Source organism: Pempheris klunzingeri, chromosome 14, assembly GCF_042242105.1.
Source record: "Pempheris klunzingeri isolate RE-2024b chromosome 14, fPemKlu1.hap1, whole genome shotgun sequence".
Classification (NCBI taxonomy): Eukaryota; Metazoa; Chordata; class Actinopteri; order Acropomatiformes; family Pempheridae; genus Pempheris; species Pempheris klunzingeri.
In genome coordinates this window covers 3,317,915-3,342,224 of record NC_092025.1, presented here as the reverse complement: position 1 = coordinate 3,342,224, position 24,310 = coordinate 3,317,915, and the positions used below count along the sequence as shown (strand labels likewise).

General features: G+C 42.4%; 1 protein-coding gene across 1 annotated transcript in view; it reads right to left on the bottom strand.

Annotated features, from left to right (window-relative positions):
* LOC139213253 (protein turtle homolog B-like) overlaps positions 1-24,310 on the bottom strand; it is a 105,426-nt gene that overhangs the window by 2,190 nt on the left and 78,926 nt on the right. The window contains exons 13-20 of the mRNA XM_070843910.1: positions 24,052-24,227; positions 21,457-21,683; positions 18,817-18,901; positions 15,975-16,139; positions 15,247-15,292; positions 12,738-12,824; positions 6,464-8,101; positions 390-517 (exon numbers count right to left, since the gene is read on the bottom strand). Of these exons, the coding sequence (XP_070700011.1) occupies positions 390-517; positions 6,464-8,101; positions 12,738-12,824; positions 15,247-15,292; positions 15,975-16,139; positions 18,817-18,901; positions 21,457-21,683; positions 24,052-24,227 (2,552 nt within the window). The remainder of the gene's footprint in view (positions 1-389; positions 518-6,463; positions 8,102-12,737; positions 12,825-15,246; positions 15,293-15,974; positions 16,140-18,816; positions 18,902-21,456; positions 21,684-24,051; positions 24,228-24,310) is intronic.

The following is a 24,310-nucleotide window of genomic DNA, read 5'->3' as shown; positions in this document are numbered from 1 at the left end:
CAGTAAAACTGTATCTCCAGCTCAGACAAGCTCTCTTAGTCCAGTCACATGCTGGCTCATTTGTAAACTGCCTCTCAGAGCCAGTCTCTGGTATTTCACTTACCCCAGGTTGGTCCTGTCTACATTAGTTACTTTACTGGTTGTATCTGAGACCTTCTTGGTGGGAATTTATCATCTTATTGAGTGGAAAAATAGGATATATCTCCAGAAAGGGGGCAGTGTAACAGCTATCTACCTCTGTTGGTAGAGGTATTGCTTCAGATAAATATGATGCATCCTTTGTAGGTAATAAAAATACATCAGCATTTTACCTGTGGTTATCAAGACGTAGTACTATTACATATATATTGCAGTGTAAAACTGAGAACAGAAAGGGACAGGGTTCACACCTGCTTTCTTTCTGGTCTTGGAGTTATTGTTGTTCATCGTCATCTTCTTGACCTTTTTAATACGTTGGTATCTCAGTGCATCAATCCTCTCAGACCCCGAAAGGGCACTCGGCGCACCTCGACGTTTTCTGGATAGAGGACAGAGAGAGGGGAAAACGGGTAACTCCAGGCCAAACATAGTCAGTGGACTCTGCACTATGGAGCTCAACACAACCAGAAACCAACACAATCTCAAAAAGGCACTGCTCGTGCTAAGCAAGAGGTGCAGCACATTGCCAAAGGATCAATGTGAGTCACCTTAAGAGCTGTACTCAGGTACTCAGCAACATTTTTTTTTTGGGATTAAGTCTATTACCAAAACCTTGTACATTATCTGGATTTACTATTAACAGTTATGTTAATAAGGATTATGTGTCACAAAATTAGCTCATAAATCCAGATATATTAAATCATATCAAATTGTGCACCTTGAAATGTCATTGCCCTTCAGGGACATCTAAGATATTTTGCTCAAATTGATCCAAACAATCTTTATCCAAAGAAAAGCAAAGTGTAACACGATCCCTGCAACCATCTGTTTACCTCATGGTGTAAACTTGAACAGAGCAAAGTTTTCTTGAATAAATACAACATTTAAACAGACTTGCACTGTTAATTTCAGAGGAAAATTGTCCCAAAATGAACAAATGAAGAATATTTCAAACAAATCGTAAACAAAACTTTCTGATTGTTTCTTTTTTTTTGACTTGGCAGATTATGCAATTGTCTTAAAAAATGATTGATCGCACTCTGAAAATAACAGGTGCAAATGTTTCCTTGGTGTGGAGTGTATATTTCTCAGCCGCTCATGATCTACAGACCTCCCTCCCATTCATGGAGGCACTTATGACTTGGCAGCCCACAGATTTCTGCCACAAACACACACTTGGTTCTCTCAAGGCACAGAAAACAATTAGCATTACAGAGAGGCCATCTTCCCACCGTGGCTGCAGAGAGAAACCGATGGTCGTTAGTAGAGGGGGAGAATCACAGCTGAGCAACAAAGCATCATCAATATGTATTCATAGACATGGATACTGTCTACAATGGGCTTCACCATGCTGACAGGGGGAGAGATGGCGGGAGGGGAAAATGACTACTTGGGAACAGTCACATAATGAAAAATAAGCCAAAGAAAAGCGAAGCACTAGGACAACAAATGTAACAAGAATTTATCCATATAATTGTTTCTTTTTTGAAACGGAGGAGCAATATTTAGCGATGGCATGCATGGCAGTTTGCACATGGAACACGACTTTAAAGGGGAATACATTCAAAAGCACTTCATCGGGCCAGTTCACTCAAACATGAGGGGGTCCTCAAGCCCCCTGTGTGTCTACCCTCTGCAAGCCCTTGGCAAAATATTTGTTTCTTAAGATAAAAAGAAGTGCGTAAGCTGTTTTGGCAGAACACTTGCTTTACATGGCAGTGAGAACTGTTCTGCAGTCCAAACTTACAAGTGCAATTGTATACTTACAGTAAGTAGATGGTTTGATTCATGCTCTATACAGATGCTTTATACAGGGGATTAAGGCCATGTGTCCACCAGGAATCTACTTTTAGATATTTGGGTTAGATGCTTGCAGGAAGCGCTGGTCATGGCTCCTGCTGTTGCTTTACTATTCATAACCTTGCAGAGCTAGGAGCCTGGTGCAATTTTTTTAAAAGCAGGAAATATTTTTAACCTCTTAACATTCCACCCAACCCTGAGCCTACTCCTAACCCTTATAACATGCATATATGAGCCTTCATGTAACCCTAACCCTAACGCTACCCATGCCCACCGGCAGGCAACTGGATTTTTAAGACATGCTAAGCTTTCATCACTGGTGGAACATGCAACTGCATATCCGCTTTCATTTTAATGCAAAGAAGGAGCTGTGAATGATGGCTCCCAGTGGACACACAGCTTAATGTGACATCATAACGCCAATCTTACAAAATATTTCTCGGAGACGGAGGTCCAAAATATTTTCAATTGGTGTCATACAATACAAGCATCTGTAAAATATAAATGGCAGAATGTGTCACGCTTGAGGAGAATGCTAAGAAAGTTTTTAGAAAGCGATCATCTGAGAATAAAGAATGTCTATGTTAAACAAAATCCACACAGACCACCCTGTCATTAATACACAGTATGCCACACCATGTAATAATTTATATCGTACAGAAGAACAGCAACATAAATTGGTGATCACACCTGCTGGGAACAGTATAATTGCTTTTTATAATGAATACTCAGTGTTACCTGGATGTAACTCCAGTTCTATGACTGCATGTGTGGCCCTCTAATGGGAGTCTCTGTTGGCTATTTTTTAATAAAGGAAGTAATGAGCAGTACAATGCCCCTTACAATTAGCATTATTCTTTGCTGGACTGATGAAGCTGGTCCATTAAACCCATAGCAGGCTGGCTCATCTTCAGACTGAGAGGGAGGATGGGGCCAGGGTTACCTGGAGCAGCTGGATGTCAGTTTAACTTCTTGCAGGATGTTGAGTCCAAAGAGTGAGTTGTAGGAATGGCATGTTGAGGACCGCTCACCACTCATGCTCCTTGAGGATCAAGTGGCTCACCCAAAGGTGCCTGTGTCCAACCTACTGTATGTTGGACAAGGTTCTCTCATAGTTGATGGCAAAGACCGGAGACAATCTGCTGCCTTAGCGTGGGCCTCATTGTAATCCTTGACAATCCCCTCAGAAATCAGTTCAGTCTTGTAGTGGCACAAACAAGCCAGTGAGCCTGACAAGAAGGCTAACTAGAGCTACACCCTAAGCAGCATAGCATATAAGAAACTGGACAGGATCGAGCAGCATTTAATCAGCATTTAATTCCATCCTGAGTAAGCTGACTCAATAGAAGAGATGGCTTGTCACTGGAGGAAGAGGGAAGGAGGCACACAATGACTATTCATCACATGTGCAATTCCTTTGTTTTCCGGGCCCTGACTATACATTTGGTAGTAAAAGCCACTGCCAGGAAAAATTTGGAAAACGGGCATGAATTGGAGACACATAAACCATGCCTCCTACCTGGTAGTTGGTATATTCACTCAACTATCTTCCAGGTCTGTGGTAGCTCAAATGGGTGGGGGGAACTTCCTCAGACTCGGCACCAAACTGGTGTGGTGGGAGTAGTTACACTTTCTTCATGCATAACACAGTCTCCCCAGCGTGAGGCTGCAAAATAATGTCATCGCGCCTCTTGCATTGCAGGACTTTTCAGTTTGACAAGGATAACGGGGTTGATATCTTTCACTACAGGAATACTCAAAGGTGATTCAATTAATTACAATTCTTTCTCAGCAATGATGACCTATATATGCGCACTACAGTAACGCTAGTTGACTTCTTGCTTCTTCACAGTGTAATTTGGTGCTTCAGGGAATACTGCAACAGATAAAACATTGAGCATAAAAGCCTCTGTGCATGCTCATAGTTCACGTGCCATCTGCACAGGCTTGTGCCATGATGTCTTGGACAAGCATAAAAAAGCTTTCATTAGTTAAAGTCAAAGTAAGTGGGGTGGGCGCAAACATGGGCGTGGAGCAGAAGCGGCCAGTCTTCTCCACGATACCTTGAAATGACTGTTGGACTGTGACATTCATGTTTGATGAAGAGTTCTTCACATTAATTCAAGGTAAACTAAGATAAACACAAGTCTTCTCCCATAACTATGGCATACTACTGTCTAAGTGGGTGATGAGAACATTGATCTGTCTCAGGATGCTGAGGCAGAGTCTCATTAGGGTAAATCAATAAAGAATTCTGTAGAGGGCTGAGCTCCTACGCAATATCACTGACCCACAGCAGAGACTGCCCATTGTTCTGATGGTCCATTATTCCAAAACCCCCCCAAAAAAACAGTCCGAAAATATCCCACAAAACTCCATGCCCATTTGTCCAACAGCCTGGTATTCTGAAAACAAATGCCAATGGCTCCGAAAATACACGCTCTCCCCTCAGTTGTTCGTTTAGGGACTGCCAGGCCTGTCCACGCTGAATCAGCAGGGGCCTCTTTTATGAAATTGCGATTTATACTGAGAAACAAGATTCAGGAAGTTTGGAACATGAGGCCAGAGTTCTTATGGACAGAATACAGCTGCAGTGAGAGTGTTTATTTTCAGAGCAATGGGCGGTTTTTTTTTTCGGAATAACAGGCTGTCAGACAAATAGGCTTGTGGTCCTATGAGATCCAATGACTATTGAGGTTTCAGAATAATCGGCAATTGGAACAATGGCACAGCACCCCAGTAGCACACTGTCAAAACTTTAGCAAATTACAGAAGAACTATTGTGGGAGCTTGCTTCTACATTGCCAATGCTGTTTGTGTATAGAAACATGTCTGAACCTTCTAACCATTCAGTTTAAGTATAGTCCACTTTGGCCACGCACAGACATCTTCTTTGGGATTTGCACCAAATACTGTATTATGTACCAGTGGGTGACCTTTGTAAACTCATTTCAGAATAACGAAACTAAAATTTTTTGAATAACTATTTAAACTGGCTTGAGGCTGATTACTATTGTGTCAACATGGGATAGATTTATCTGTGGTGACGTATTGTTCTTAATTAAATTAAAAATCGACATGTGAATGTGGTCAGTTAGCAAACCACTCAAGCATGAAATCATGTTGGTGATCATCTCTAACCTAATCTATTAGCTAGAAGATGGCATATGCATATCAATCAGAATGCATAATGTACCGAAGACTGCAGAACTTAAAATGCATAGCTACTTTGAGAAAAAGGAAAAAGGAAAAAAACTGAAATAAACTACACGTGTTGACTGAAGGAAGGAACAAATCAAACAAAGACTCAAAGTCTTGTATTCCCCTTTAAAGGACGAGGTGATCAAAAAAGTCCCACCTGCTAACCCCCCCCTTTCAGACATGGATCCAACCCTTACCTATTGCGGTGTAGAGGACCTGGTCACAACAACGCTGCCCAGATAGCTGAGATCAATCAAAAACAAAGCAGGTAAGACTCCAGGAGCCATCAAGAACCACCATACTGCCCCTAATTCATAATGATGAAGACATTGCAGTACATGAGAAGCGGACAGGCCCTGTGACACACTTTGCCCAACAACCCTTCCTTGGCAGTCAGACCTGGGAGTGTCCTGGGGGCAATTAAAGGGGTTCGGGAGAGGAAGGTTACAGAAGGGGAAGGGAAAGTAGGGTAGGAAAAAATCTGAGAGATTGGAAGGTAAGGGAGAATTGGTCATGCAGTCAGGTTACTAAGGCCGAGGATGGGCCGCAGGGCCTGCCAAGATGAACTCTTCTTAAAGCATCCCTCCGCATGATAAAGGCATCTTCAAAGGCTTGGAGCTAGACATAACAATGGGTGTTTGTTTTGTCTCGGGAATCAATTGGATGAAAATTATGGGATTCCTCCTGTTAGGTGAAAGCAGGGTAATGCATGATACAGATGGAAAAAACAGGGATCCTGTGGTGATGTTGGCAAATTCCCAGACTTTTAGGGGCTTATGCCAAGCAAATTATACTGTGCACTGGTGATAGTATTTTTCATCTGGATGGACGGTAGCCCCAAAAGGTCTGAAATGTAATCTGTGAAGCAAATGCATTTCTTGTCAATTCAATTAATAACTTGTTTCATAATCTATACTTTTAGGTCTTTTCAATGGACAATGTAATGCATCCTTAAAGGTGATAATTTTGGAGCACTGCTTCACAGAATCAATGGGTGAAAACCTCTATTTGATGTCTGACATGAAAAGCAGCATCGACCAAATTGAAACTAAACTTCTCATCAATAAATTCATCAAATTAAGCATCACAACAAAATGATCTTCCTTCAACCATACAATTTTCATTTTTCAAATAAGTGTTAACAAATGAAAAATGTATAAACTAAACTACAAAACTAATTTGCCACAGACATGATTAAAAAACTGACGAATATTAGACAGCACTTTAGTAACCAAAATGTCAGAGCAACTTCACACATCAAAGCATTATGGGTTGGGGCTGATGACTCAAATGGGATCCCTCTCTGCATGCCTAATGCACCTACCCTGAAGCTGACAACTGGGGTGGAGAGGGCTCAGATGGAAGGATCCCCTCCTCAGTCCTCCTTTGAGATGGCATCTGCCCAAATATGTTGCTGCTTTCCATGGGGGGTGACGGGGACTGGGAAGCTGGGTAGCTGGTTGCAGAGGTGGCAAAGGCCGTGTGGGAACGGTAGCTGGGACTTGCTCTCCTGCTACCCTGGCCTAGGGCAGGTGAGGAGGAGGGGGAAGATCTCCTTGAGAAGCTGGCTGTGGAAGGAGGGAGGAGGGTAATCTCAGACATCTCTGGGGGTATAGGAGGGTGGACAAAGCTGGGACGTGGCCGGGGACGCACAACAATCTCTGGAGAGCCCTCATGAGAACTAAGGGGGCTTTGGGTGAGGGGTGAAAGTCGGGAGGGCTGTAGAACCACCTGATGCATCCCGGAATCCATCCTACGAGCCTGTCTGGGACTGAAACGAGGGGTGGTTTCAAACCATCGTGTATCCAGGCTACTGAATGTGCTAGGGACAATATGGGCCATTGGATCGGTGTAAGGCAAAACCGGCACACCTATACCGTGGCTTGTGTGTCTTAGCTGCCCTAAATGCGCCTCTTGCATAGCTAAATGCTTGGCTGGGGAGCCATGAGGCTTGGCCTTGCTGGGAGACTTTCTTGATTGGCTCTTTGGGGCCTCCAGTGGCAGGACAGCTGGGTAAGTCGGCATTGGAAGGGAGGAAGGCTGGAAAGCACTAAGGGGAAGAACATGAGGTGGAGGAGGATAGGGGGAGTCGTGGCGGAAATGCAAAGGGTGATGTGGTGGGAAAATGAATTGGGGCCCCTCCAGACTTGCAAAGGTGAAATCCAGTCCCTGCCAAAGCTCCGGTGAACGAGAGGAAGAGGTGAGTGTCAGAGGAAGTGGGAAACCAGAGACAGCATATTGTGGGAAATCACCCTCCCCCATTTCTTCAGGAATCATGGGGTGACCAAAAGGACCTTCAGCAAGGTAAGGAGGGGAGGACATGACAGAGCTGAGTGGGCTGGTATCAGGCATGTAAAAAGGAGGTGGGGGATCATGATCCCCAGGGGGGGCTAGATAGCCATAAAAAGCCCTGTGGTGAAGTGAGCCTCGGATCTGCCCTGTGGCCTGGAGCCGACTGCTCTCCATGATGGTCATACCTTCGAAGGGCCTTTGGAAACGAGGGCTGTAGGCTGGAGGTTGCAGGTAGGATTCCTGACTGGAGATGGGGGAAATCTGGTGAGTCCGAAGTGGGGCCATAACTGGTGGCAGAGGCCTGGGATCGTCATTTTCTTCATCTGACTGCCGGAATTCAGGATAGAGGTCTGATTCTTCCACAAAGGGGAAGCCCTCAATTCGCCGGGGCTTAACAGACATTTCTGCATCAGAGGGATCTATGACAAACCGTCCATCTGGGCCTCGGCTGATGAGTTCAATGGGTGTGGTTGCTTCAGCTTCATGTTTGGAGATGCTGTACTTTTTGCTTGTTATTGCTCTTTTAGTCTTCATGTATAAAGACAATTCCTCCTTCTTCCCTGGACTTGGGGGTGGTTTCTTCCCACGCTGGTCATGACTATCTTCAGATGATTCTGACGGGGATGCCTTGGAACGAACGCTCTCTGGGCTCACCTTTCCTGAAGATGACCTAAAGAAACAAATAGAGAAGAAGTGAATATTCAAAAATGTAAAAATCTACTTTCTGGGCAAAGGAAAGCTTCACTGATGGCGCTGAAGAGGAATCCAGCTAATTAAATGATGGCTGCACTCTACTTCAAAACACCCATGTGATAATGAGTCATAAGGTATTTGTGTGTTTGCTGCTGCACCATCTAATCCTTTAATTTATCTATGTATCTCTTACATACATCTGGCACGACTAAGCTTGAGAAAAGACACACCATGTGCCTCTCTGGCATTAAAAGTGAGGGTTTGCAAAGTGTAGATGCAGAGGTTTGGTGAAACAAAACAATTGCTTTTTGTCAAGTAGTCAGGAAGGTGCACACAAGGAGGGGGTATCAGACGCTAAATGATACACTAAATGCACTAGTGTGAATCTCTGAAACATATTAATTTCATGCATAATTACATTAAAGAGAAGTGAGAAAAAATATTGACAACAACAAACTGGATTATTTGTACCCAAAAGTACCTTTCACTTTCAAGTCTAAAGTATTTTGACAGTGATACATTTTCAATTGTTTTTGGTCTGTACTACAGCATATTTGATTTGAAATTAAAATACATAAAAATGAAACATCAAAGTTACAAAACAATTATGACAGTTTAACAGTCAACAACTGCTTCATCAGGACTATGTGGATGTTGTTTCATTTGACCATTTGATAGTGAACAACATACCAACTGTCATCAGATTCGGATTCAAATGTTGCTAAATCATGATTGGTGTCCTGTAGTATGTAACATCACATTTTTCAAATCCAACCCTGCACATTTCAAAGCAGTCAGAAGACCGGGGGGAAAACATAGGAATTGGATATCAGCCAAGTGAAATAACCAAAGGTGATCTGGCTTTGGCAGGAAATAACATGTTCATGTTGGACTCCATCGCTCACAGTCAGAAGCTGATTGAGAAAATGGGTTTTTAGGGACTTTAAGGGTGTTCATATTCACAGTGTATGACTTGCAGCCCTTTAATACACAATTTCTCTAACTTAAAACAATGGCTGGGGTAAATATGGATATAAATACCTTCAAATTACAGTTGAAAATGAGAAATATGCCAACGTCTTTTTACAATGCCTATAGAATGGACACGTCTGTCTGTATGTGGCCCACACGTGAGTAAATATCTGAAAATTCCCAGACCTTGCTGCATTAGTAAAGTTAAACTTAGAGCTAGTTACATGTGGAGAGAGTATATTTTAGTGCCATATGCACTACTTGATGATATGTTTGGGATTTAAATCAAGCTTGGGAGAAACAGCTTGCTAGACCACTTCAAGGCCAAAAGAAAATATCCATGACAATGTCAAAAGAAGAAAGAGCCGGCCGTTGCACTAGATTGGTGCAACACTGTAGCTAATGGGTTGAGGTAGTTGTCATCAAGAGCAATGTAACGCTCTGGTATGACAGACAGGTGAGGAAGGAGAGGCTTTGATCCAAGACACCCACAGAAGAGTGAGAATATTACCAATCATAGCTTGAAGTGACCTTGACTGGCAAAATCTGTCAAAACTAGGTCAAAGGTCAATCTAAACTAAAGCTAGTTGAGACTGCCAAAGTAAGGCAACTGCCTTTTTCTATAGCCAGCCTTGAGGCTTTAAGGTCTGAATGGATGAAAGAGAGTTTTACAAGTTGTATTTGACAATATGACCAGTACATATTTTGAAGTATGACATGAAACTCCCCTTCAGTGAGATATTGTCTTTAATGACTGTAAAATGTCTTCTTACAGGAGGAAGGAAATGAAAACCATGGTTGTGTTTTGAAGCCATAATTGTTTTATTTAGTGGACAATGAAACAGCCAATCCTCAGTGGAATAACAAAGGCTTGTGCTTAAATAAGAGTCTTCATAAGGCAGCTACTACTGAAAAAAAAACATACATATGATAGATATCCCAGGTTTGTTTCAACTGTGCAGATAAGGTTTCTGCAAAAAAACTAATCTGCTTCATTAAGTTACAAAGACAAAAAATACTGATTTATCAAGTAGTTTGCTATTAACTACGGTGATAATATACATTAATTGTAACAGAACCAAACATCACAATTATGCTTGACTTAAAAGACAATTTTCTGCATTTTCTGTGTTCACATAAAAGACCACTCATACAATGTGATTATCATTAATTAATTTTATCATTCATTTTTCTACATTTGACCATCATTCCTATTAGTTGCAGTAATATCTTAACCATCAACTAGACAACAGGGTAAAACTGGGCTTGTTTTAAAGCCTGTGATTACTTTAACCTGTAAAACCATGCAAAACATGTTGTTAAGTTGTCTCTAATGCTGCTATGCTCTTCTCTTAAGTCCTGGGACTACAAGCAAAAGGAACAGTGGCCAAAACAATAAAATGCTGATCAGTTAGTTTTCCCTTCATGCGCTTAGTGCACGTTGCAGTTAGAAGTACTACTGATGCTCTTCATATTGCCTACATCATAACAAAAAGAAAATTATGGCAACACAGGAAATTCTGCTTCATTAAATGGTCACTGAACGGTTCAGTGATCACTGTAAAAACATAGGTCCATCAGATTGACTTTACAGTTAGATAAAATACTGAGTACAGACAAAGTTTTTAAGCTACCACATTGTCATAAGCAGCAGTTGGCACTGATATAAACCTTACAAGCTGATAATGCAGATTAGTAATCAAAAACCTTTCATTGAAGAGAGCAAGGTAGAGAAATGTGACTGTGACAGCATCTGAGATGAAAAACGAATAGTGGTGATATCTATCAATTCAGAAGTGTGAAATAGAAAGTGCTTCACGCCATGTGGACGTGAAATAGTGATTTAAAAGAGTGAGCGAGGTCACAGTCACATACAACTGAAACTAGAGAAATACTCACAAAGCATAAGCAGAGCGCTGTGCACATTGCAGAAAACATGAATTGTGTTAAAGGAATAGTTCAACATTTTGGGAAATTTGCTTTATTTGCTTTAATGCGGAGAGTTAGATGAGAAGCTTGATGCCCCTCTCATGTCTGTATGGTAAACCTAAGGCTACAGCCAGAGTATCAAGCCTGGAAACAGGCTGAAACAGCTGGACAAGCTCTGTAGTGACAAAATCCTTCCTAACAGCAAACGGTACTCTTCAACTCATGATCTTGTCTGTTTAATCCATACATACACTGAAATCACAATTCATCTTCTTAGCTGTGCTGAGGCAAGAGACAGGTGCTGCTAGACAGACCTTATTACTTTTGAATAGAGCTAACTATTTCCAGTCTTTGTGCTATGCTAAACTAACCAGCTGCTAGTTATAGCTTTGATCATCTCACTCTCATCTCATCTAACAGACCTTTTTCCACAGCACACATTTCGGCTCTTCATTGCGGTAAAAGCACAGGTGTTGTTGACGCTATTAAAAACACCTGCATTCCATTTAGGTGAGCTAGTTCCAGGTTTCTGGTGTTGTGCATGGTGGCTCACTGTCATGGCTCATTGGCACACTTAATGGAACTGAGCCCTTGTTAACAAAATTAGTTTTACCTGTGCTTACCATGCCAGGACAAGTCAAAATGTGTCTGGCCGGAAGCCTAAAACAACCTTCTTTTCACCATCCGCCTTTGCCCTGGCTGCATGTTCAAGGATCCTAACATTTAAGTAATAGTGGGAATAATAAGCTAATCAGAATAAAAATGCCTCATGTAACCACCTCAATCAGAAGAGACTAACCTGATCCAGCCTATACAAGAAGTCATATTCAGAAGGGTTGAGAGGGAGAGTGGAAACCTTTGAAAATACATTCTACAGGAAAATATTAGTGCTTATAACCATATAAACACTTATTATAAACACAAATCTATTCTTGCTGTGCATGTTTGCCCCTTGTGTTAGCAATGATGACATCTTCCTCTTCTGCTAAGTTTCTAGCAGATTTGATGCTCGGGTCAGGTGACAGTTAGCTTAACTTAGCACTAAGACTGGAAGCAGCTAGCCTGCCACAGTCAAAAGTCTAAATGAATATTGATATATTATATTTTACGATAACTTCATCAGTTTGTGGTTTATGGGAGGTTTTGTGCCAGGCAACCAGAAAAAACAGGCTAATTGTTTGCCTTGACTCCCAGTCTTTATGCTAAGCTAAGCTAACCATCCCCTGGCTGAGTTTCATGTATGGTGCAGAGACATGAGAGGTGTGTCGATTCTGATTTAACTCACAGCAAGACAGAGAACAAGCAAATTTCCCAAAATGTCAAAACTTTAATGCTGTCCGGTGAAATCATCCTCTTAGTGAACTACACACAGTACAATGATATCTGGTCCTTCTGTCCTGAATGGGGATAAAGGTTAAACCGGGGTGAAATAAGCAGAATGATTTTGTCCTCCTTCCCTGTCTCTGTGAATGTTGTCCCACATGGCAGACTAGTTTATTTAATTAAAAAGGGCTGAACTTGGATTTTTTCGGCATCCTCTGACAATGTAGATCCTTCATCTTTCATCGATGAAAGACCACAACCAGTATTGTTGTTGCCTTATGGGGACATTTGGCCAGAAGCATGCAGAGTCTGAGGAGCTGGGGTTGAACCAAAGTGCAAAGGGGTGTATACGGTGTGCAAGAACAGGGGGACATGGTTGGCACACTCACTGAGGACTGGAAGGTTGGGGCCTGTACCTGCTTGCGTCCAGCCCCTCCCAGTAGGGCTCGACGCTGGGAATGAGGCTAAGTGGACTCCTGTGGAAGTGGGGAGACCAGACGGTAAAAAGAAGGGAAACTATGGAGGTAAACAGGAAGCCTGTCAATGAGAGGTATGTTTGAAAAAGAAATGAAAATGAAAGGAAATAGTTTGATATAATTATTAAATGGGTTGGAAATGACAACGAAAGGTTAAAAGGCATTAGTACGTCACAGAGGAGGAGAACGTCTGACATAAAGAAAAAGCTCACAGACAAGAAAGGCTATGGTGGAGGAACAAGAGGGAGACAAAGAGCCTGGGAAGAAATATGCACTCTGACACAGTTCTCCATTTATTGACTCTAAAGGTATATGACCAAAACCCCACATTCTCACACCAGAGCACTGGTCAGCTGATGCAACTCAAATTCTTCTAGGTGCATGCCATTGGTCTTGTGTTTTGGTCCCTGCATAGGTCCTCCCACTTCAGATGAGAAAATAAAAGAGGGGCATTCCTTCCCAGTGAAGTGCCATCTGAGGCGACAGCTGTGGCGCTGCTCTGTAGCATCTTGCAGTGAAATGTTAGCCTATGTATGACTGGCAAGCATCCACACATGCAGAGCAAACCTGTTTGGACTATACACTCACTCAAACCAAGTAAATACAGCACTGTTCACTTAAAACCCCTGTGTGGAGAAATGTAACGTGATTATAGCGTATCTTAAATAATCCAGATTTTATGTTTTTGGAAAAAATAGATAATCCAGAAGAGTAAAAAGGGTAAATAACTTCCTGAAACAGCTATTTGCTGTACTTTAAAACAATCAACTCTAAATCAGAGGCAAATAGCACACTAGTTTGGGGCTATTTTCATCCATGGATTGAGTCAAATTAAACTACAGTGTGTGTTCATGGTTAAGAAGGAACAAGTTGTGCCCTATAGCACGGAGGAGGAGGTATATCTGACTTTTGGCACATACAATACTTAGTTGTGGGATTCATTGTTGGTTCTGCTCTTTCCTGACATTTGTTCACAACAACAAAAACATAGACTAACTCCAGGCTTATCTTTAAACACATATCCAATAAGTTTGACTAGATGACGAATCAGGAAATAAATATAGAAAATAAATGAACGTGTTATTATTTGTCCACACCATCACTTAATGAAACTGCAGTAGTTGGAATGATGTCATTTCAAAACAGCAGTCATTATGCAGTAAATTAAAGATAACCAGTGAGGAGACTTCCATCTCAGATGATCATATATTTTCTCTCCCAGGCCTCGCTCCACTGAGCAGAGCAGACCTCTCTCCTGGTGGACATTTTGACTAACACAGGTGTTTTACTTTCCATTTGGATTCTTTCCACTGAAGCGTGCCAGTGCTGGTCTGTGCAGCTGGCTCTGAGGTTTACCAGAGACACAATTAATGTTATTAGTTCCACTGGTGCTCTTCTTGCTACCACATGTTAAAATGTCTGCTGTGGAAAGATGTTCGTTATGATGGCAGACTGGATCAATTTCAGGGTCACACAATGACAGAGGAATGAAAAGACGTGAAATGATGGGATGGAACTCTTTTCATTTGCAGCCTTGTTGTTGTGTGAGCCATCACAGCATTATCCAGTAGCATGTGACGCATACAGTGTGTAGTGTGCGGCTGTTGCCAGAAGCTGCATATTTTTTGGATTTTTCTTGGAACATTAAGTCGGAGCACATGACGACTCTTGTCAAGCTGTAGAAACATGAGCCGGCCAAACTAAAGCTTCAAGCTGCTAAGCTCTGCTACTCCTGCACAAAGCTTGGCACCTTGGTGTTTCACTGTCCTGTAAGCATGTGTCAGGTATTGTAAAATGGCAACATATCTCGTGGCTCTGACACGCCCCCGCTCAGGGTGGCCAACCTTAAGGGAAAAATGTAACCATCTTGCATTAGACAAGTCTAAAAGCGACCATAGGACTAACTGTGTGGACTTCCTCTTGTGAGCTACCATGAGGAATATGTTCATACATGAGACTAGCTGCTGTCGGCTAACAGGACCAACCAGACTCATTATCTTTCCATCATGATTCATGTATTTCACTTTTGTAAGGTCACACAGCTTCAAAAACTAGCTCTCACTGGAATGACTCAGCAGTTACATTTCAGTACAGCATCTTTTGTTAAATACGTCCATTGCTTCGTCTGACCCTCTGAACCACAATAAACAATTGCTGTTGTTGGCTTACATGGCATGTTGTGTTGGCACATTTGTTACATCACTAACAGACACCCCTGCCCCCTCCTCTAGTGTAAATGTCTGCAGGCTATGACGCTAACTAGCCTGCTGCTATTGTGTGGAATGAGCATTTCTACTATTACACTTCACCAGAAATCAACAGCATTTTCTCTACTTTTGTACTTGTGCTGTGTGATAGTGGGTCTGCTGTACTGTGCAGTGTAGCAGTGGAGCAGTGTAGTGTGTCATGGGGGGTTACTTACGGAGTTTCCATGCTTTTTCTGCAGTGGGTTATGGAAAGGGGGGGGTCTGGAAGACGGGAGAAAGACAGAGGTGGCCATTACTACTATTTGAAATTGTAGTTTGAAGCATGTATTTACATACTTTGTTCCTTACTCTCTTTTCAGAGCTATTCAAATAAAGGGGTTCATGATTATTAGAGGCAGTGTTAATGCATGCATGCATTCAAGCAAGTCTCAAAGTCCCTGCACCTCATATGTACATGGGGGAAAATTCGTCCAAGACATTTACATAAAACATTGACAAGACTTGATTCCCCCAAAGGTGACATTAGTGCTGCTGCTGCCGAGCCCGGAGTGACAGGATAATAGTCAAACGAAGAAGACACTAAAACAAAAACCATAAAATATAATGACTGACTATAAACGCCGCTGCTGTCTAAAGTGTCATTAAGCCACTTTTAGCTCATATTCTAAGTCAGACAATTAAAGTGATGTGTCCTGTTTGAACATGCACTTAAAGCTGAGAGGATATGAGTCAGACAAAGCAGCATGAGGCTGGAGTACATCGATCAGTGAAGTACAAGTTACGTAATGTGTGGTAAAAATGTCACAGTTATGTCCTTCCATAAATGTAAGGCCGATACAGTAATAAAAACACCCAGCTCATTACAAGACACCATGAAATGCCTGTAGTGCTAAATACTCGTGATTGTGGAGATAGCTGCTAATGACCAGGACTTCCCCCTCACCTCTTTTCCTTTTAAGCTTTCGCCGGCGCTGCTTGTTGACGAAGCAGGCAGCCATCGTGCTGAATAGGACAGCTGCTGCTAGGAAACAGATGGTGGCCACGATGCCAGCCACCACAGGTCTGGCCAGTCCACGTTCCTCCACCATCTCTGGGGGAGGGAAGAAGTCTGTGAGGGGTGGAGGGGAAGCGTCAGAGACATAAAGACAGTTCAAGCCACAGTGTGACAGCAAACTGATGATGTGCTGATGGATGTAATGTAATTACTGATGTAGAGTCCACTGAAAAGCAGTCTGTGCTCTGATTAGGCAGCTATCTAACATGAGAATGTGTTCTGATGGTTTGGGTGGGGGCATGCATAGAAGCCCCTTTGCCATTTCTTAATGCTATTTGGCAGCATCCCTGACAAGAAGAAGCCTCATCCTCAGTCTGTAGGTTCCTGCAGAGGAGCCTTTGAAGGGCACATTAAAGGGAAATTCCTGCCACATCCAATGAGATTTAAATATGCTAGGGCTGACCTTTATTACTGCATGTGGCTTCAAAATGGGCATTTCTGCAGGGTATATGCCATGATGACTTAGCAGAAAGTGAACCCCTGTTTTTCAAAAATGTCTGTATGATTAGCTTACAGTTTCCACGTTGCACATAAGTTTCATTCTGCACTACGATTGATTCCAAACTAGTTGTGAAGTCACAAACCCTCCTGGTGTCCAGAGGAACGTTCCTCTGTCAGCAGATTAATGTGAAAGCAGCGTTCTAGTTTGCACAGACATCATTCTGCACAGTGGCGCTCGAACATGTCACACAGTGAAGGAACTATAAGTAAAACACATTTTGAGTGGAGGGGAACACGGTATAAAACCAGCTAGAACCCCTCCTGCCTTACACAAGCACCAACACAGGGCTGCTTGTGCATATGCCTCTACGTGGCAGCAGAGGACAGCAGTAGATAAAAGGTTTGTTCCTGAAGAACTGCAAACTCTCCTACAGTCTAACAGAGACATGAAATGTTAGTGTTAATCAGATTTGAGAAATAAGCGCTTCAGACAGGGAGAATGCCTGGATGTTAGAAATGACATGGCATCCATGAAAAATGAACATGAAAGCAAGTTATTTATTACTAATTATTGACAAAGTTGTTTTAGAGCTGTGTCAGCATTAACTCGGGGGTAATAGGTGGGAAAAGCTTTCAACAAGTGTGCAGAATTACTTTAAAATCAAACATAAGCATCATCATTGCTAGGAGGGCACTCAGGGAGCGCAGACCTCCTGCAAGGCCACTAATTGCTTGTCCGTGAGTTGGATCTGGTTCCGTTCTAAACTGAATGGGTTCCTCCACCAGCATTCATGAAAATCGAGCAGGTAGTTTTTACGTAATCCTGCTGACAGACAGGCTGAAAACATAATCTCTGTGCTGAGAGTAATAATTTAGGGAATGTGTTATATAGTTTGTGAACTAGTATTATTTACTGGTGCTGCATCACCTTGTACAAAATACTCATGGTGACAAATACTACTCTTCAGCTTGGAGTGATGACAGTGTAATTATCACCTTGAATATTCACAAACCATCACTGTTATGTAGAACTACCATTTAGCCTCGCTGCAGTCCTGATTGCCACTGTACCATATTTGTGCTGCATTTCTTGCCCATTTCCTGATGCTCTGTTCAACATGACTGGCTGCACTCTTCAGCTTGTTACGCTCAGAGATGCATCAAATTAATTAACGGGGCAGCGCAGTTGTGAATTAACAATATCATTGGAATAATGATAAGCCGTCCATGCGCTGTGCAGCTACTTTAACTCCTGCTGCAGACCAACCAACTTTTAAAGCTGTCCTCACTTATTCACGCTGGAGTTGCTGTGGTGACCTACATGCTAATGAATCGCTCAGTGAGGACCAGGGGGACACTGTGTGTCAACCTTAGTTATGAACTCGTTAGAGTGCTTTATATGCTGCAGTGAAGCATGACACAGCAAAATGCAAAGTACTGTACATCCAGCAACTTGATATAACTAGTGATCAACCAAAGAACACCTCTGTCATCCTTGGTAGGACAGCATCCACATCATGATTACAGTATGATATTAATTGATATTATGCACAGAGAAAGCTGTCAAATGAATACCATAGTGTATGGACTGGGAAATGAGCAGGAGCCTTTGATCACCGTGTAGTATGGGTCTGACCCTTTACCAGTAGGGGGCAGCAGAGTACTTCCACAGACCCGTGGGTTCCAGAGCAAATCTTCTCTATAAACGCTACCAACAGCTGCTCTTACCAAATGATGTGTACTCAGTGACCTCTGCAGGGGAGCGACATCACATTTTGAGGGGTTTAATTTCAGATTCAAAAACAGACTTTCAGTATTGTGACCAAAAAAGACTGGCTTTAATGAATCTTTTTTTAGCACAAAGCATTGCAAGACAGTCGGTGGGAGACAGGCAGAACGATGATGTCATGCTCTTCAGGATGCTACAAAGGAGTGTGCATGTAAAGTGAGCTTAAATTTAATAGTGCTGAGTGGGCAAAATGTAAAGTTAGACTTTGCTGCGTGTGCAATACATCCACAGCCCCTCCTCAGCTCAGAAACGTTAAGATTGCCCGAGGTTAGAGATGCACGTTGCTGCCAGAGGTTGTCGGGTCGAATCCCAGCATTGACAAGAAAAGCTCCTCTGAAGTCTCTGAGTCTCAACAAGCACCCACCCTTTCTTCTCATTTTACATGCATATGTACTGTACAATGTCAGGTTCACGCCTTTGATTTTTGTACTTTAATATTCAGACTGTGCTAACGGTGACCACGGATAAAATTAGAATGCATTAAGCGATGTAATGGCTCACCTGTGCTGGACACCCCTACTATGTTACTGGGTTCGCTGACCATGTCATCCATGACGGCCATGACACGGAACTCATACCACGCCTCCTAGGAGCAGAGGAACAGAGAGATCATCATTCAGAGGGGAAACCCACATGTCTGGTGTCAGAAAGGTTCAGTCAGACTGGAGGACACTGTTTGTGTCTCTAAAGACCTGCCAGCTGAGCTGCCATCTGCCATGATGACTTAGCAGAAAGTAAACCCGTTTTTTTCAAAAATGTCTGTAATGATTAACTTACAAAGGCTTCAAGTTTCCACATTGCACTTCACTTTCATTCTGCACTACGATTGGTTCCAAACTAGTTGTGATGTCACAAACCCTCCTGGTGTTAAACTGAGATTTGAGGTGAGTTCATAGGAACTTTCCTCTGTCAGCAGATTATAATGTGAAAGCAGCGTTTTAGTGTACACAGACATCATTCTGCAGAGTGGAGCTCAAACATGTCACGCAGTGAAGGAATTATAAGTTAAACATATTTTTGAGTGGAGGGGAACACGGTATAAAACCAGCTGCCAAGGCTTTAGAAATAAATGGTGCAGTTACCATTCATTAATAATTCATGAATTAATTAACAAGGACAGCTAAAGCATTAACTTTGAGGAAAACATGTGTCATTAAGGCACAATGGAACCTAGAAGTCATGCATTGTAAACTGAATTTGGCATGCTTCTGAAAATCACACTGCCGTGGTGATGTCCTCTGGGTTATCTTGGATTGGACTTAACATTTTTAACAGACGGCCTGCGTTATGAACGAGGAGCATAGAATTCAAGCCATGGGCATTAACCAGCCAGGAAGTAAGAACCAGCGGTTTTGAAGCTTGACCCATGCTGTGGACACCACATTATGGGAAATTTGAATACTGTGTACTATTTAATTATGTTATTTAGGCCGCAGAGTACTGTAAACTGTCATAAATTAGGTCAATGTGGCAAATCAGGAGCTGTAAGGTGATGACAACAATATGTAGGGTCAGCTACAGAGCAGCAGCTGTAGAGCTTCCAGAGATTCAAGTCAGTGTCTTGCTCAAGGACACCTGAGCAGGGTGCAGCACCTACTTTGCTGTACTGTTGGCGTGACACACTGATAAATAGACTGTGGACTGAGTTGTCAGCTGACAGAAAAGAGTGTCATAGCACGCATCACACCACCAGGTTTTACACCAATACACACATGAAGACAACCAAACAGAACATCCCTCCTGGTCAAACGACCTCAGCAGCGAGAAATTTGAAGCAAAAAAGTTATACAAGCTAGGCGCATGGTGTGGTGTGGTGTGGTGAGAGAGCTGGAGAGACGTGTGTGTGGGTGTTTGCTGTGCAATGAAAGGAGTGATAAAAGCATCTGCATGGAACTGAAAGTGGTAGTTAGATTAAAGAAGGAAGCTGAAACATGTGATGGCAGGAGAATTAGCTGACAAGGATGAGATGTGAAATGCTGAAAAAGAAGCATAGTGTCAGAACTCATGAATGAATAAAGATACAATGATTTTCCTGAGCAAATTCCCTGTCCTCTAGAAAAGCTTATTGTATTCATAATTTATATCGATATGGTGTGTAACACTGGTTTCAGTTTCTCTCTGTTTGCAGTGTTCAGTACGAGCACACCTGCAGAAATAATAGCATGTTTGTGTTGTGCGCGTTAGGGTCGACGTAACAAAGAGTGAAAAATTAGAACTACCACACAGTAAAACCCAGAAAGATGCTCAGAAAGTGAGTACACCTGCATTGTTACTATGACAACCAAGGTGGACATGGCAGCATATTATTATACAAATGCAGAATCTGATGTGGGCTCTTGTAATTTAGAGCATCAACAGTGTAATGAAAAACAAATCAACTTTGCTTTGAGTCTAAACATCACAGCCTCAGTGTTGAGTTCATTTAACAGGTCAAATCTGTTCATAGAGACATAACTGATGTTAGTCATGAGGAGTGTTACAAACTGAAAGTGACAGAATATTTTAGCCCAGATTTAATGTGCTAGTTTAATTGAGATCTGAGAGCTGAGGCATTAAAGAACTTAAAGTAAAGTTCAGCACTGTTACACGGAGCAAACCTTACTGTCTTTTCATGCACCTTCAGTGGTTTATAGAGAGGAAACTGTTCAGCCAGAACAGATGGAAAACTCAATTAGCCAAATCCACGTGATTTCTGAAGACTCAGATAATGACGGGATTCAATGAAATGATTGACCACTTGTTGCTGTTGTTGTTGGGGAGAGGTTTGACTTGATGATGTAGGATGAATAGTGTGACTTCAGAGATGTAAAGAGAATAAAATATCTTTAACATACTGGCGGCCACTTTTCATCTGGGAAATTACGGAATTCGTCAACTTTGGTTTTATTGTCATAATTGTGTCTGACAATGGACGTCAGCTGTCTGGCCCACAGCTTTACTGTTTTGGTTCACTCTCCCTGCTCTCATAGTGTCGTTTCCCCCTGCAGAGTACCTGCTCAGCACCAAACTACAGACAGACACACTTTGCGACCTGCTAATTTCGCATGTAGAAGCTAAAGAGCCAGATATTTCCCTCAGGAGCTGGTGTAGCTCTTGCTCAGTACTGTGTGTAAAAACTACAGTCCGTGTCCCGTCTTTTACCTGGATGAGATCTCGGGCGAGCAGCTCCGTCTCCCCAGCAGGAATGCTGTCGTCCAAGACCTCCCATCGTTCCCCCAGGCGAAACTCCATGACATAATGCTGGATAGGTGCTGTGTGATTGGCAGGTGGGATCCAGGTGAGCAGGACTCCCTGCTGCGTGCGATTGGCTGTGAGGCACCGTGGTGGGGTAAGCAGCACCAATGGTTCAGGGGTACTTATAGGAAATACTGGAAGAGCACATTAGGGTTGAGAATGTTTGTGAGTGGCTCAGTTTTATATTCAGTGAGCAGCTGAGTTCCAGCAGCATGACACCAGTGACTCAGCCCCCTTCCCACTTTGACACTGACACATATGTTCATAGACTGTGGCTAGATGTAATTAAGCTTTTATATCAGATGCATCTCCATCATATGAGGAACATTCACATTTGGCTTTCTAAAGTCTTCATCTGTGTATCCTTTGATATCATTTCATCTCACTCTCACACTCCATCCACAGCTATCCTGACAGTCCACTTCTGGCCAGGATGCTGCTTTCTACTCTACTCATGTTCCTGGATGCTTGACCTGGATGCTAAAGTTTATTAGCATTTTTATAGAAAAACTGGACTCTCGCTGCATTCACACACACACACACACACACGCACACACATACAGTCCAACAGTTCACTACATTACCAAGAGTGGACTATCATTCTACGTGGACTTTTAAGATCTTTTACCATAATATTACTGAAAATGTGCTTTATTAGATATTAGGAGATATTGCCATCTGGGGACTTGCCTCCTTGAGCGTTGTCTATTGAAAACAAATAACATTTTATGTGCACATCATAAATGACTTGGGCGCATGATCTAGAATAACAGCAGTATTAGCAGCAGTATGATAGATAATGATGGAAAGTGCACGTGCACACACACACACACACACAGTTTTGACCATCTGTTGACCAGGTTTGGATGAAAGACTTTGATGTCCTTGTCATTACCCTCCTTCACTAACCCAAGTGGTCGTCGGTAAAAATAGTTAACTGTAGCTGGTATCCAACATACTGGCTGCAACATTTTACTTTTGCTTAAATAAAGACGCCCTTAACAAAAGTGTTAGAAAAGCAAAAAAGACTACAAGCAGCCTCTGGACTGAGTGTATCTGAGTCTTCTTTGTTCTTTCTCCTTGGCCGACACAGAAGCTGATGAAGTGTGAATAGTTATCCCAATTTTCAGCATGTCACTTTTCTTTAAGTAATAATCTGTGACAACTTCATTTTTACTTAATAAATGTCCCTTTTTTCACTGCTCTAAGGAGTCAATGCACTGCATAATGATTCCACCAAAGCCTAGTTTAAGCTTTTACAAGGCGGCTTTGACATTGTTCACGTATCTACGATACACTGTAACAAGCTATTCTAAATAAGCTATTGCAAATGAAAGTTCAACCTGGTGACTGTAGATTTCACTGCCTATAATGGCAGGTGAGTCTACTCAGCTGTACCTAACATTCATTTGGAGAAACAGTAAGGACAGACATCGTGGCTCTTGTCTGGTTAACAGGTTCTCTCTCTGCACGCTGGTGTCTGCACATTATGGTCAGCGGTGGCTTTGTGGAAGAAAAAAACACCGCAGTATCATTTTTGACATTTAAAAAAATAAAGAGTGCTGTGTCCTTTTGCTGTTAATAAAAGACCAATATAGTGGCAAGTCTTTTTGTACACAAATAATCCATCAGTGTCAGACAGACAGCGAGCAGGTAGCTCAGCAGTTGTCGTGTAAACGGTCAACTGTCAATATAACGACACTTCTCAGTCTCAATTTCTACTGTAGCACTATTGGAACGTCTTCATAAACGTGAACTGAACTGTTCCATGTCTAGACTTCTCTCTGACTGACAAAGCAAAGAGTGGCTATAGTGGTTATAAGGAGGGCTGTCGGAACCAGAACCATTCACTGTCTCCTCCATGAATACTCAACTGTGGCATATGCTTTGCATTTTTAGACTAAACACCTGTAGGCATGATGGCAATAAGAAAATGGCAGCTTCTAAAAGTATTAACTTCTCCAGCCGGATTCTTTAGTCCGTGAAACAGCACACGAGCAGCAGTCACACAGAGGGGGTTTGGATTATCCAGAGCTGAGGCGTGAAACATTGGCTTGTCAGACTTCATTTGTAGCACAGAACTTTCTAAAATTATAACTCTGCCACTGGAGCACTAATCTTATCTGCATTGTTCAATTCGTCAAAAGAAATGGAAAGTTTCCCCTTTTTTTATGTTTATATTCAACTGAGCACTTATACATATTAGTTCAACACAGTTCAGTTCTTCCTTGTTTAGAAACACATTATTCATGTGGAAATGTTAAAGGTTCAATGTTGGTGAAGCGAGGTTTATGATGCTCCTAGAATTGAACACAGTGATCCAGGAAAATATAGTTTTGCACAAAAACACTTAAGATATGAAAAAGATGCAGAAATAGAAATGAGTGGGAACGATTTGTTTCTCGCAGTAACAGGCTTTCTGTCACTGTAGCTGCATGCCAGCCAAGGCCATTTTATTATTGGATCCCTCTGTCCCGGACGGGCAGTGGTGAGTGTACTCACCTAGCGTGTTCACAGTGACAACCTCGCTGAAGGGGCCTGTGCCAAGCTTGTTCTGGGCCAGGACGCTGAACTGGTATGTTGTCTCTGGCTCCAAGCCGGGCACCACCATCGAGTCGTGGCCTCCAGGCACGGGTATGGAAAGCCAGTCATGTGGACCTAAACGCTCCCTCTTCAGCCTGTATAGGAGTCAGGATGAGTGTTGAGTGCACAGACAGGAAGGATTAGAAAAACGATTATGGCAGTGCCTTTACTTTTTTGT